The sequence below is a fragment of the Pseudochaenichthys georgianus genome, chromosome 17 (assembly GCF_902827115.2).
Source record: "Pseudochaenichthys georgianus chromosome 17, fPseGeo1.2, whole genome shotgun sequence".
In the NCBI taxonomy this organism is placed as follows: Eukaryota; Metazoa; Chordata; class Actinopteri; order Perciformes; family Channichthyidae; genus Pseudochaenichthys; species Pseudochaenichthys georgianus.
In genome coordinates, this window is record NC_047519.1 from 32,145,556 (window position 1) to 32,160,264 (window position 14,709).

Here is a 14,709-nt window from a genome sequence, read left to right on the forward strand (position 1 = left end):
TTTGAGGTGTGCAATACTTTACGACCGATTTTATCTCTTCCTTTTTGCTGATGCTCTTTCTACGTTCCCATAAAAAAGATTTATTATAAGAGTATGTTTGAGTCTTTCACACGCAACTTGCACAGACTTCTGTTAACATACATTTCTAGATGTTACAGTAAGTTAGGGAGATGGCAGCGATATCACCTTTGATGTTAACAAGTTTGTGCTTTTTGGTCTTTATGTGCTTAATATCCATTCATTCATCACATTTGTTTCAGTGTAAAGTGTTTGGTTCAGATTTTGTTTCCTTGTCTAATTTGTTCCAATCATGGTTTTCTTTGTTTGATGAAACAGGGCTAAATATTTCTGAGTACGATGCCAAGTAGCTGTCTCTTTCTGCCCAGGCAAGCAAAAGCAAGAAGCTCAGCACAAATGCAAGTCTGTTGAGATATCGACTAAAAGAAACGAAAGCCTCGGCACCAAAATCCTTTTCAGGTGTAACCAAATACTTTGCATCTGTTAGTCATACTGTATGTGCTATTAATGTCTTAGTTTATTCTTATTAGTTATCTGTCAGTTTATATTTCACTGTTGCCTGGCTTAAGGCATTGTTTGCAGCCAATTCAAAGAAAAACATCACCAGTACAAAGGTTTATCTGCTTCCAAGTGTTGATTGATACTGAAAAACAATCACTCACTCCCTCCTCTCAACATGTACATTACCAAAAGAGAAGTGTTCGTTAAAACATCAAACACAGGCCTCGTGTCTGATAATGTTACTACGATGCACAGGTCTGCAAGGTAACATGTGTGAAATAGGTCAATTATGAAGACAACGCGGCCAAATAGCATTTAGTCATAGTGAGATCTTACCACATGCATGTCCCAGCAGTTGTTGCTGTTGCCGATGGATATGAAAGAAGAACACACATAGATCAATGTAGAAATCCAGCCTCGTGGCAGATCAGATCCTGCTGGTTGTGAATCAGCACATCGCAGTCACAGAGACGCTCATTGAAGATTTGTGCATGCCTGCTTTCTTTCTGCAGATATGTTGCCCTGCAGTTTTAATCAGAATACTTCAATCTTGGCATTTTACCGGCTTACTTTGGGTCAGCAGTGTATCATTACCTAAAAAGCACCGTCACCCAAAGAGCCACAAGGGAAAAAAGCACTTAATAGGCTATGCAAATATTGATTATACATTTCATATGTCTTTTTTTTAGATATATTTTCAAAGAGAAGACAAATAGGAATATGGGGAGCATACACATGTATAACTGTCATCATGTTAAAGGCAAACAGTGTGTGAACGTATTATTTAAACGAGTTGTCAAATAAATGTTGAGGAGTAAAAAGTACAATGTTTGCTTCTAAAATGTTGTGAAGTAGAAGTATAAAGTGGCATCAAAAGTACATGTACCCAAACAAATTACTTAGTAAATGTACTTAGTTACTATACAGCACTGTGTACAGCTTAAGTCAAATGGTGAATGTGTTACTTTTGCCTACAGTTGTTTTTTTCATTGCAGGTATCCATAGTAAAACTGTTGTAATGATTTTAGTTACACATCTACTTATTACACAGAACTGTGTCGTATTACAATTGTGTTTAAACTTTTGTAAGTAAAATACTGCCTGCATAAAAGTGTTTAATGATGGTAACATCAGGTGGTGAAGGAGATTTGTTCTTATAGCAGGCTCATAAAGAAACAATGTGCAGACATCCAAGAGCATTCAGATTGTAAATGCTGTGTGCCTTGTGAAAATACAACACACAATATGCACTTCCTTAAACAATGCTGCTACCATACAATTTACAGGAGGATTCTTATCCTCAAATAATTCAAACGCTTCATAAATAAATATGAGCAGGAAAAGCAATAGGGTGTTCCCTTTCCTCCTTTTCTTATTTGTATTCAAAATGTCCCTGTTTTAATGAAATATAGTGTTAAAATGTTTTTGAATGAGCTAAATACAAAAAAGTGGGCTAAATAGAAAAACTGTGTAGAAACATTTATGTGAACATATTCTTAAACTGAACAATAATAGGGTGGGGGATGATAAGCAACATTTATTGAAATAATGCTTATATAGGAACAAATACATATACAAAAAATGTATGAAAAGACAGACAGTTTAACATTTCAGAAAAAAGTTAAGACAAGAGTTTCTCCTTTTCTATGAGACAGATTTCCCAAATGATTAGTGTTTGTATATAAACGATTATTGATGGCCATCTCATGCAAGAAGTACTCTAAATAGCACATGTTATCAGGGATGAGTGAAGCAGGCAGGACCCAAACGCAGATCTCTCAAAAAAAGCACCTTTATTTCAAGGCTAAAAAGAAACAAACAGAACTCTTCCCTGTGAACACAGTCAAACAACAAGGAACTCACAAAGACTAACAGAAAACACAGAACCTAAATGCACTCAGGACTAATCAATCAAATGAGAGACAGGTGAGGAGGGAGGAGAAAACACAGCGGCACCAGTGAACACAATCGGGTAATCAGGGAGGGAAAACAGACAGAAAGCAACAGGCAAAACAGGAGGTGAACACTTTTCAAAATAAAACAGGAAACCAAAGACAGAAAAAGACAAGACAAAACACGACACAGACAGATCGTGACACATGTATTATTATCATTTACAATGATCACCATTTATTAAGCAGCTTATTGAATTGCTCATGTATTAAAAGGCAAGAAAACGGTCACAAAAGTATTCTCATTGGAGCAGCCATGCTACTGAAGGCGTTTATATGTCGCGGCCCGTCGGCAGCAGTTCATCCTCAAACAACAAGGTGCTGCTGCGATTCTACCCAAGCGTTGACCTTTATCCTAGTGCAGAGTGAAAGCAAAAGTAATGCTTGAAGATTTCCTTGGCCAGCCTCATCGACTAGATTCCAGACAGACACCATAAAACCGTGTGTTGCTTAATGATAAGAATTGGCAGATGAAGGTGGCATGACTCTGGGCCATTTCAGCTGGTAGACGCCCTCAGCCTCTGTACGGCTGACCGTGCTGTGAGGAGAACAACACAATTACATGTCAATTATTTTGAAAAGGGTATGTGTATTTTAGAGTAGCATGATGCCTTTTTGTTACAAAAAAACAACCTAAATGTCATTTCTGGAGACTATCAGTCTGGAGTTTACGATCAGTTTTTGGGTGATTTGTACTGAGGAACAATCACATCACCGACGGGTGAAAAATAGTGTTTTGGTAACACGGGGTGTTCAGGTAACACTTAAAGACTTTGTTATGGAACGCAAAGCAGATTAGGGGGCTAGTACACCCTCCTGAGGGTCCGATTGTGGATGTCATGTGAACAAAACATGGTGAAAACAATCAGTCTAAATGAACAATCGGGACGGAAATGTTCGGATTTCCAAAGGGAGGTTCTGAGAATAAATAAAAATCAAGAACCGAAATAATTGAACTATTCATATTCGACTGCACTGTAACTTTTATCTTTTAATGTTTATTTTATTAGCTTTTCTTTTTAATGACTGATTTTAAATTCCATTTTCTTAATAGCCGCGTTCACACTGCGGTACTTTTCCCACAAAGGTTCATGCGAACTTAGTTCATGATCGCGTTCACACCAAAAAGAGCCGGTACTAAAATTAGTCATGCGAACCTTTTTACCCCCTCGAAAGTCCCTGCTAGAGAGCAGGGACTTTCGAGCGGCTCTTTTTTGAGAAAAGGGCTATATTTCTGATTGGCTGGGCGGATTGCAAACCACGCCCCGTAAAACTCCCAAAAAGGTTTGTGAAGCCGCCATTTTATTATCCTCGCATTAGCAGCATTAGCATTAGCATTAGCCCAGCGCAGAAACGCAGAGAGACTAACTTATGGCAACACAAAATAAAACATGGGAGCGGTGGAGATGAGGAGGTGTCGGCGTTCTGGCGATTTACTCTGAAGCCAGTCCCCAACTCCGGGGACTTCCGGCCGGGGACTTTGGGCGGCAGTATACGCTGTGAAGTGGTTTGCGGCCTGCCAGTAAACCCAAAGAGTTCGCATGAACTAAGTTCGCATGAACCTTTGTGGGAAAAGTACCGCAGTGTGAATGCGCCTTTTAGTTCGCATGAACTAAGTACAGATCGCGTTCACACCGGAAAAAGTCCCTGGGGGTGGATTAGGCAAATGAAGCCGCTGACGTCACTTCTTCTTCTGCTTTGGGTTTACTGACAGGCCGCAAACCACTTCACGGCGTATACTGCCGCCCAAAGTCCCCGGCCGGAAGTCCCCGGAGTTGGGGACTGGCTTCAGTAGAAGCTGCTGGGAGTCCCAGCAGCTTCTACTGAAGCCTTCCGAGTAAATTGCCAGAACGCCGACACCTCCTCATCTCCACCGCTCCCATGTTTTATTTTGTGTTGCCATAAATTAGTCCCTCTGCGTTTCTGCGCTGGGCTAATGCTAATGCTAATAATGCTAATGCGAGGATAATAAAATGGCGGCTTCACAAAACTTTTTGGGAGTTTTACGGGGCGTGGTTTGCAATCCACCCAGCCAATCAGAAATATAGCTCTTTTCTCAAAAAAGAGCCGCTCGAAAGTCCCTGCCTATCAAAACAAGGATAGAAAAATCGAACGTCCTTTTTAAACCAGCATGACATGATGACATGGACAGTTTTGCAAACTTCCTTAATCTCTTACCTTCATGGGTTTCTTGTGACCCCTTGGGCGTCTGTCAATCTTCTTTCTCAGATCTGTGACCCATTTCTCTTTGGGGTTTGCACAAAACTCACGCCCCCTCTTCATGGTGAAGCTAAAGGATAATCGATGCAAACATTATTTTGCGCAGCAATGAGAGAACATGTTATGCCAAAGTTGAAGTGAGTTCAGTATCACAGTGGATGTTCTTATCGGTTTTTAAATCTTTACTTACATAACAGCAGGGATGTTGCAGCCTCCATCTGGTACCTGCAATCTGTAGGCCACTGCATGTCTTTGAGTGCTCCTGCCCAACTTTTTCACGTACTTCAAACAGCAGTCGTCATAGGTCGCTGGAGAATCAGAAATCCAGAGCAGTAAAGTCAGAAATCAAATACGATCCAGTGCCACCACAAAAACGACAGTAAAATACTATTCATACATCACACAGTCAAATAATCAGTCAACAAAATGCAGAAGGTCCTCGATGCAACACAGTGAGGTAACCTCCAACGCAGGTATTTACAATAAACCTGCCTTTTAATCTTTATTGTCGAACACTATTTGACACTACAGTCGGATACCCACTGCTCTATTTCAGTGACTTACTATGAGCGAGTGCAAGGCAAACACAAGTCAGACTCAGCAAGATGAGCGTGTTGAACCGCATGGTGATGTCTGTATAGCAGCTCTGGAAGAAGACAGATGAAAGCAAAAAGTAAAACGAAAGCTGACCTCCTGCGTCAGCCTTATCACTCTCTGATAATTATCCCTCTGCTCTGCCCACACCTTTCCTATTCACGTTGGAAACCTTGAACCTTGAACAAATATTTCACAACACCTCTCGTTATGTCTATGTACATGCATTTGTATCAAACAACTATGACTTTTTAACTCTTCAACTCTCGGTTGTCAAACAAATCTATTTCTCTAGAGTCTAGTCACGTTACACGCCTGTTGAATGAAGAAAATCATAGCTCTAAAACATTATCCAATTTGTTTTTGATTGCCATAAATGTTTAAATTATTCTTTGATATTTTCTCTTTTGGTAAGCAAAGTGATCTTGTGGTAGGACACACAATGAAATAGTATTGCTTTGAATTGCTTTTGGTGCTGTGAAAAGTTAAAGAATGATAAATAATCCAAACAAAACTGATACGAATCACATAAATTGTACTGAATCGAGTCTGATAACACACTTATGACCGTTACAAAATATGGAGGAAACTCCAAATGATCTTTTTTTACCATGGGATTGCTTATAACTCACCTCTTAAGTTGGAGATGTATTCCCTTCTCTCTTCTTGTGTCTGTGCAGGTGAGGCGAGCCCGTCTTATATAGGGCTCACACGCACGCCAGGGATCATATTTCCATAAACGCAGCCTACCTTTGCACCCCATCTCATCTTTCTTTTTTCCGTTCAGGGGATTTTTTTTCTTTCTCTGGTTGCTGTATTCAAGTATCAGTCTCACCTTTGGGAATTGGACCCCCACCTTATGTAAAGATGATTTTGATCATTGGGATTTCAGTCAAACAAGCTCATTTTCCAAAGCCAAACATTTTTACTTTTACAGTTTTCAAACATTTTCAAGAAGCGGGGAATTCTCAGCATGCATACAAAAGACCTTTGTGATCATGATTCATTTCGCTTTGAAGTCTTCATTTTGATTTAGTACGACCAAACAGATCTTACCATGAAATAAACTCCCTTGTTACCTCAGGTTGTTTTAGTTGGAGTCTAGCCTGGTAAACTCTTAAAGGTCTTTGAGAAATACTTAGGCTTCCAAAGTGACTGTTGAAGGAAGGTGTTTATTGCCAACACACACATTTGTTTTCAACTCGTATCGAAAAGAGTTCCTTGGAGTAAATCCTTGTACTCAAGACAGCATTTAACAAAAAGGATGGAGTAAAAGACTTTAAAGCAATTGAGTTGTTGTGCTAACATGCAGCTGTTAAAGGTAATCCTGCCCATATCCTTAACTTGATAAGGTTTCAAGTTTTTTTAACACAAGCAACTCAACGATGTTTATCTTTGTCGGCAAGTTTTGTTCAAAGAGGGTAGACTTTAAGGGAAGGGACATCATATTTATATACCGATGTTATCAATACAATAGACTACAGTATATGGATATGCATTTGTATCTAATATTCACTGAGAATTGTTTTTACTGTCGTTTAAATGTATACCTAACGTTTAAATGCACATCCAGTACATTCACTATAACATTATTACATGTAGGTTCAACTAATTTAAAACAGGCAGAATAGCATTGCTCACATCTCTCAGTAAACCATTTCCCCTTTTATTAAACATGTGCCTCTTCTGCTTCCGTCACCACAGCCTATATCATCTGTTTCCATCTCTTCCTGTCCTCTGCATCTCCCTCGTTCACAGGAACCATCTGCATCTCCCCCCTCGCCCTATTCATCTTTGACCTTCCTCTTTTCCTATTGCCTGGCATCTTCAGCAGCATCCTTCTCCCAATATGCCCAGCATCTCCGTTTAGTGCCCCTCACAATCATGCCCCTGCACTGGAACCTGCTTCACCAAAATTATGGTTTACAGTAGTTACACTCAAATCCAGTATGACTTCCTATTTAATTTGAGAGACATCCTCAATATTTCCATATGGAAAACTATAACATGTCATAACGTGTTAAATATTTTTCAATCACGTTCAGTCTTGCTGTAGAATAGTTTCTAAGCTGTACATTATTGTATGCAAAGAAAATGTGTGATCACTGTCTCTTGAAACCTCAAACATAGACTGTTTGACATTTACCAAACATTAGTTGTCGTACAGTATCGATGTGAAAGTGTTCACTTTTAATTTGTTTGGAAGTCCCCATGGATGGCACACACTAAGGTTTTATCAGGCCATAAACAGTGTATCTCAGAATCAATAAAGCTCAGCTGTACCGACAAATGAAAACCTTTAAAGTATTTGAGACAAATTACGCACCTACCATAAAACCCCGTGGAATTTCTCAGTTATACTTCCAGTATTCTCTGGAGAACCCCCCTCTATTGTATGAAACATCATATTACATATTAAAAACCTTCCTTTAGTCACATTGTGATCCGACAGATGAAAAGATATGCAATAAAAACAACTGTCAGCATATGGCGTAACCACCTAAAGCCTTTCCTGTTAACTTCTAAAAACAGGCTGCAGTGTTCATTCGTGGACTTTTGTTGAACGCTTTTTGACAGATATTAATGAGCCTTGAGGGCTTGAGTGGACATTGGATAGCGCTGTTCCCTGTTTATGTTTGTACTCACATCCAAACATGCTTCTCAGGCCTAATGAGGCGTTTCATGAACATGCCCTCTCCATTTCCTTTGTCTGCAGGATGCTGGTGCTAACTTGAGTTGTTTGCTACACTTCTACTCAAGAACACACGACTGTGCATTATATGATAGAAATAATGTACTGTTGTTCCCCAGGTGCCACTCACGCATCAAAGCAATTCATATGAAATGGGCTCTTTCTTATTGCCTCAGTCTGTTTGTGCGATTCTCTTGATCCCTGCTAGGTGTGTTCGTTCAATCACAGTACAAAGTAAAAAAGATCAGAATATTCCTGGGAAAAACAACTTGCATCTTCAAAGGGGCCTAATTATGCTAATTTTCAGAGATCATATTTGTATTTTGTACATCTACTGTGGAAAGTCTACACGCTTTAATGTTCAAAAAGTGCTTTATTTTTCTCATATTGTCTGTGTTGCAGCGCCTCTTTTCACCCTCTGTCTGAAACCAGAGCCCAGTCTGATCTGATTGGTTAGCTGGCCTGCTCTGATTGGGCAACCACTTAAAGATGTCCCACCCCTTAAGCCTATCACATACAATAGGCGCGTTCACACCGCAGTACTTTTCCCACTTTAGTTCCGATATAGTTCCGAAATGTCGCGTTCACACCAAAAAGAGCCGGAACTAAAATTTGTTCATGAGAACCTTTTCACCCCCTTTTCCGTCCCCGCTAGAGAGCAGGGACTTTCGTGGGAGAAAATGTTCCTCTGTCTGATTGGCTGGGCGGAATGCAAACCACGCCCCCTAAAACTCCCAAAAAGTTTTGTGAAGCCGCCATTTTATTATCCTCGCATTAGCATTAGCATTAGCCCAGCGCAGAAACGCAGAGAGACTAACTTATGGCAACACAAAAGAAAACATGGGAGCGGTGGAGATGAGGAGGTGTCGGCGTTCTGGCGATTTACTCGGAAGGCTTCAGTAGAAGCTGCTGGGACTCCCAGCAGCTTCTACTGAAGCCAGTCCCCAACTCCGGGGACTTCCGGCCGGCAGTATAGAGAGGCGAAGTCACGCCCATCTACTTCCGGCCCATGGGACCCCGGAAGCGAAAAATTAACATTGAATTCAATGGGGAGAGAACACGTATCTTTTGATCCCGTTTGAATTGTGCCACGAATATGATGTTTGTCAATCTTAAACAATAAGTTCCATGTCAAAAAAGAAGAAGAAGAAGAAGAAGAAGAAGAAGAAGAAGAAGAAGAAGAAGAAGAAGAAGAAGAAGAAGAAGAAGAAGAAGAAGAAGAAGATCTCATAACCGATTTATTCCCTCCAATAAATAAGAGATTGCTAAAAATAAATTCACTTTTACAAGATGCATGTGTGCTTTGTACCAGGTTGTAATCACAAAAGTGATCATACCACTTGCTCTTTCTATCGATTGCCGTCTGATGAAAGGACCAGGAGTCGACGGATCAGACATATCAGGTAATACACATGTTGTGCATGGAACATATAGTCAAGTTAGCTACCTAGCTAGTAGCGACGAGTAGCGAGCACGTTAGTTAGCATTACATTACTTAGCCTTGTCATTTTTAGTAGCCTTACCATGAAGTTATTATTTTATTACATGAAGTAAGAGTAGTCATGATGGTAAGTATTACATGAAACATTTGAAGAGTAGCCTACTGCGCCATCCACCGGGTGCTAAGGAAGCAGTCAGGGAGAGTCGAAGGCAGGCAGGGAGCTTTGCATGACAGATTCTTCTGGACGTGTTTCATTGTGATGACAGTGCGGGTGAGTCAATCTGTTTGTTGGAAAGACAGTAGTTGAGTGATTACTGAGAGAAAATTATTAGAAGAGATAATTATTCAAAGTGTTGTTACTTTAAAGTGTTGTTACTGACCTTTTTCTCTTTTATTTCCTTTCCCTCACCTGTAACTGCTGAGACCCTGAGGAACATGCACACTGACCTGCTCTGGCAACCTGATTTCCACTGTACGTAATAGTATTTGGTTATGGTATATTATTTATATACATCAAAGGCACAATGCACCCCCCAGAGACACACATGTATTGAGTGTGATATTTTGCATAGGTCATGTGAAATCATCTTTACATACTAGAAAACTGTAGGAGCGGCAACTTGTTTTGAAATTGAATTTTTAATATCCGATAATGAAGTTGATCTGTTTTCTTTATTCTTCTCTCTTCCCAGCTCCATCCATCACCGTGCTCTGTTCCTGCAGGTCCTGCTTGCTAATCATTATGCTCATATGTTTTCACACAATTACAAATAAAGTCAATGTATTGTATGACATGAAGTTGTGCTTCATTCGGAGTCAATAATACATTAATTTTGCCTTCATTAATTCTGCCTTCAACTGCACAATGACTGTGGACTGCACCGACATCCATGTAGCTGCCCCCAGTAAGATGAACCAAGCAAAGAGGGTCGCCATCATGCCCAAGGACATCCAGCTGCATTCGCGGAGAGAGGGCTTAGACTGACCCGAGACCAGCACACCCAAACACAACGGCTCTTTTAAGAGCCACCTACAGTTTCAAAGAGTTGCAATCCTACGTTATTATAATAATTAAACTGGTTCATGTACACTTAGTTTACTGAACCGTGATGAATGAAAGAAATTAGTGAGGTAGTGGTTTACTGAAGTTACAAAGACATTAATATATGAGTAACAGGTCAGTGTAAACACAAGCTTCTGTCAATTATGGATCATTCAAACTATATACAAATAATATGTAATAAAGTTCTAAAATAAGTATTCGGTATATTCCTTGATAGCTTTTGGAGAAGGTTGTTTTTAAGTTTACTAAAAATCTATCGTTTCAACTGTTTCACTTTATAAAAAGGAACAGGTGAGTAGAGCATCATTGAGTTTCTTATTCTGTCAGTAAATTATCCAAATGAAATGTTTATCATTATTTTAGTCAACCCTAAACAAATTGATTGTACCTTTTTAATAATGACCTTACATGGTCGGCAAAGTTAAATTAACTTCAGAAAATCTGTTCTGAGAAAAAACTAATAAATATTTAAAGATAGGATCTTGCCATCCCACTGAAAAACAGTCCGTAGAGATTTAAAGGCGTAGTTGTAGTTCAGTCCAACGTTTCATTTGGATTCATTTCTCCAACAGTCAACTATTTTCATAAAGAATATATATATTTTTCAAAGTCAACTTTATTGTCAATCTTACTCAGTTTGTGTTGACCTGGTGCCAGTATGGGTGATATATGACCCACCCTCCTCACGGAGACAGAAGGATGGTAACTGGACTGCCTCCGCGATGGTCATGTTCATGTCACCAAAATCCTTGAATCTACACACAGCAAATAAACTCAAATGACACAACGAGATGTAAAAGGAGATCACACATACAGTATAGAATATACTGTATAGTCGATATAAAACTGGCCGCTTCAATCTGAAGAGCAACTAAAACAAAACACGGGAGTGTACCTTGTTCTTGTGAACACTAATGTTATCCACAGCATATACAGAGACCACGAAGTTCTTAAGGAGAAAACTAGTTACTGAAACAAAACACGTTAGTGTACCTTGTTAGCTAATGTTAGCTAGCTGACATTAACGTTACACATTGCACTCATATTACTCACCGAAACCTTGTAAAGCCGGTCCCGCTGCTCTTACAGAACCGACTAACTCCCCTTTCGTGTATGTACAGCTCTCAACATGCCCAGACTTGTAGTGATTTTCACCTCATTTTATACTTTTCGCCTCATTCTGAAAGAAACAGGTGAAATTTGCTAACGTGACGGCCGTCTTTGTGATGGTGACGCGTATTGTGCGAGACCAAGAGACCTGTAGTTCACTCAGCGGTTTCACACAAAAAAATGTGTAACTTCACAGTTTTACGACACATTTCTATTTTTTTGACTTGCAAAATATTCTTTTAAATTGACAAACATCATATGTGTCATTCGTGGCACAATTCAAACGGGATCAAAAGATAACCTTTCTCTCTCCATTGACTTCAATGTATAATTTTACGCTTCCGGGGTCCCATGGAGGCTCCCGGAAAGGGAGGGACTTTGCCTTTCTATACGCCGTGAAGTGGTTTTGCGGCCTGCCAGTAAACCTAAAGCAGAAGAAGAAGAAGTGACGTCAGCGGCTTCATTTGCCTAATCCTCCCCCAGGGACTTATTCCGGTGTGAACGCGATCTGTACTTAGTTCATGAGAACTAAAGAGTTCTCATGAACTAAGTTCTCATGAACCTTTGTGGGAAAAGTACTGCGGTGTGAATGCGCCTATAGTGTTGGAGCGCTAGCCAATAAAAGCGTAAGGTTTACATAGTGATGTTACCCAAATCAACGATAGAACCCAATGTATGCGTTTCAGGCAGGGGGGAAATGTGTGGGAGAGAAACTCCGTCTGAAGAGAACTTTGGGATTTGAGCCTTTGCAGACCAATTACATGCAAAAAAAAATCAATATAACACACAAAAGGAAAAAAAAAACTCCAAAAAGTATAATATAGCCCCTTTAACATAGAAAGACTGTAATCTCTATTCCTGGATTCGATGCATTTTCAAAATGTCCTGATGGTTGAATGCATATTTGTCAGGAGATGATGGTCCACTGCCAAAGGAACTTGGACCCAGGCAGTATGAGGACACTGTGTTGTGTTGTCTTCAGCATTCTTTTCAGACAATAATGATATGTTGTTTTATCCCTTTGCCGTTGCTGACGTTTTTGCATGCAAATGAAAGAAGTCATATCCCAGAAATCATTTATCAGTGTCTGAGTATCTTAACTTTGGCACGCAGTACAAAGAAGCACAACAGAGATGAAGACAGATCTCTGACATGCTGTAGATTGAAAAATGATACTGATTTAGCATCTACTCTTTTTGCAGCCATCCAGTTGTAAACTGTATATGCATGCAAAAAAAGAATACTTGCTGCAGTATGAAAGGTCGATGTTGTAAATACTTCTGCAATCGGGTGTATTTCCTTTTTAGACAAGATGTTTGGTTTTTTTTGTGCAACCACTATTCAGCACAAGGTCTGAAGAGATGTCTTCACAGTTCATACTTCATTAGATATTCATCAGAACAGGGTTTGTGAACTTTAAATTAGGACACAATCTTTCCCTAACCAACAGATATCTTAGACAGAGCTTATTAAAACAACATGAGACATTAACAAACATCATGTTCTGTTTGCACAAATGCATAATTATAAAAACATTTCTGGCATTATACCTCTGCAGTTTTATTCCCAGCAAGATATATCTAACAGGTACGCAGATATTAGCAACATTTACATTTTTTAGAGCTGTTCAAAAATGAATTCATCACACAGTTGTTGTTTAGCTCCAACCAGAAGTTGTGTTATTTAGTTCAAAAGATAAAATGAGATTATTCACCACACAACAAATGAGACGGTTTTGGGTTTTGTGAAAAAATGTGTGCATCATAATTACTTTTGTGTTTTTTTTTTCTGTCAAATTTCCCCCTGGAGTATATTTTTAGGTTTTAGGTCACGAAGAAGAATAGGTGTGTATATGTAACAGAATGTGTATGAAGTGGTGTAACTGTACTTCAAAGCCGCTTTTATTATTATAAACATATTACACAAAGCAGAACAGGAAGTCAGCATGTCCAGTGTCTGATGCAGCACATTCTCATTGTTATAACAATGTAATAGACTCTGTTGGGATATCTGCTTCACGGGATGTTTACACAGACCATTTTGTCTGGCAAAACAAAAATACACAAACATTTATCTGGAGTATAAATAGAGTTTAGTGAGAGTTTAGCTCCCTGGCCTGCAACCAATACAAATGTTGACTGTCTCTGATTTACAGTGGACATTGGACAACGGCGTCGCTGACAGAAAGTGAAAGAAGTTAAACTGTTATGGCTCGGAGCACAAGCCAAGCTCCCCTGACAGATGATGGCTTTTGTGGCAAACAGCATCAACACATGCAGTGGCTTGTTTGAGTTGTGCCTGAAGGAGAGATTCTAAATATGAATCTTGCAGAAAACTTTTGGTCGGTATTGTGCAATAAAAGCTCTTATGAAATGTCCTCTATTCACTGTTCCTTAACCGTAGTTGGCAAACAACTGTTTATGTTTATGCCTGTTTACGCCTGCATAATCACTTTTTAATAGAAACATTTCATATGTGTTTACGTGGGAGCTGTTGTTGCCAAAGTCAAACTTTTGCACAGCCATAAAACACATGGCAAGTGGGCAATAACTCATCTTGTGTGGTAACTTTATAGCTTTGCTGAGGTGTTTGAACAAGCTGATGAGAATAATATACAGTGATGTGTTAACTGTCTTGAGTATAAAAGAGGCTAAACCTCCAGCATTAAATGTTGTTGCCCTCTGGTGGCAGCTGAAGAGAATGACATGCAACGCAGCAGATTACTGTATTTCACAGTGTACACAACAACATGCAATGTTGGAAATATCCATATAAAAACAAACTTTGGGCAGTAATGTGAGGCAAATATTAAAGGGGTCGAAATTCAGATTTATGCTTGCTATTGTACCAACCTACCGAGCTGGGCTTGATCCGTGTCTTTTCTGAGTTTACTGCTCTGGGGAACAAGCTGCATTGCGAAACAGTCCACGATGCTTTCGTAATCTGATTCATGCAACCCTCTATTGAAGGCACACCGATTTAACAACATTAACATGGTATCATTAATTAATTCTGTTTAATGACTGCAAAAGGCCATCAACTACTGAGAGCTTTAGATTTCTGCCTGGATTGAAATTCCTTTTGTAAATGTCCATGATAAACATGCATATAAGTCATC

At 39.5% G+C, this 14,709-nt stretch overlaps 1 protein-coding gene across 1 annotated transcript; it reads right to left on the bottom strand.

Annotated features, from left to right (window-relative positions):
• Positions 1 to 2,119: 2,119 nt before the first annotated feature.
• ccl25a (chemokine (C-C motif) ligand 25a) lies at positions 2,120 to 5,962 on the bottom strand. Its single transcript, XM_034105247.2, has 5 exons — positions 5,918 to 5,962; positions 5,256 to 5,337; positions 4,882 to 4,999; positions 4,650 to 4,761; positions 2,120 to 3,009 (listed from the first exon to the last, which is right to left on the bottom strand). The coding sequence occupies exons 2-5, from the start codon at positions 5,314 to 5,316 to the stop codon at positions 2,986 to 2,988; spliced, it is 315 nt and encodes a 104-aa protein (XP_033961138.1). The 5' UTR covers positions 5,317 to 5,337; positions 5,918 to 5,962; the 3' UTR covers positions 2,120 to 2,985.
• Positions 5,963 to 14,709: the final 8,747 nt, after the last annotated feature.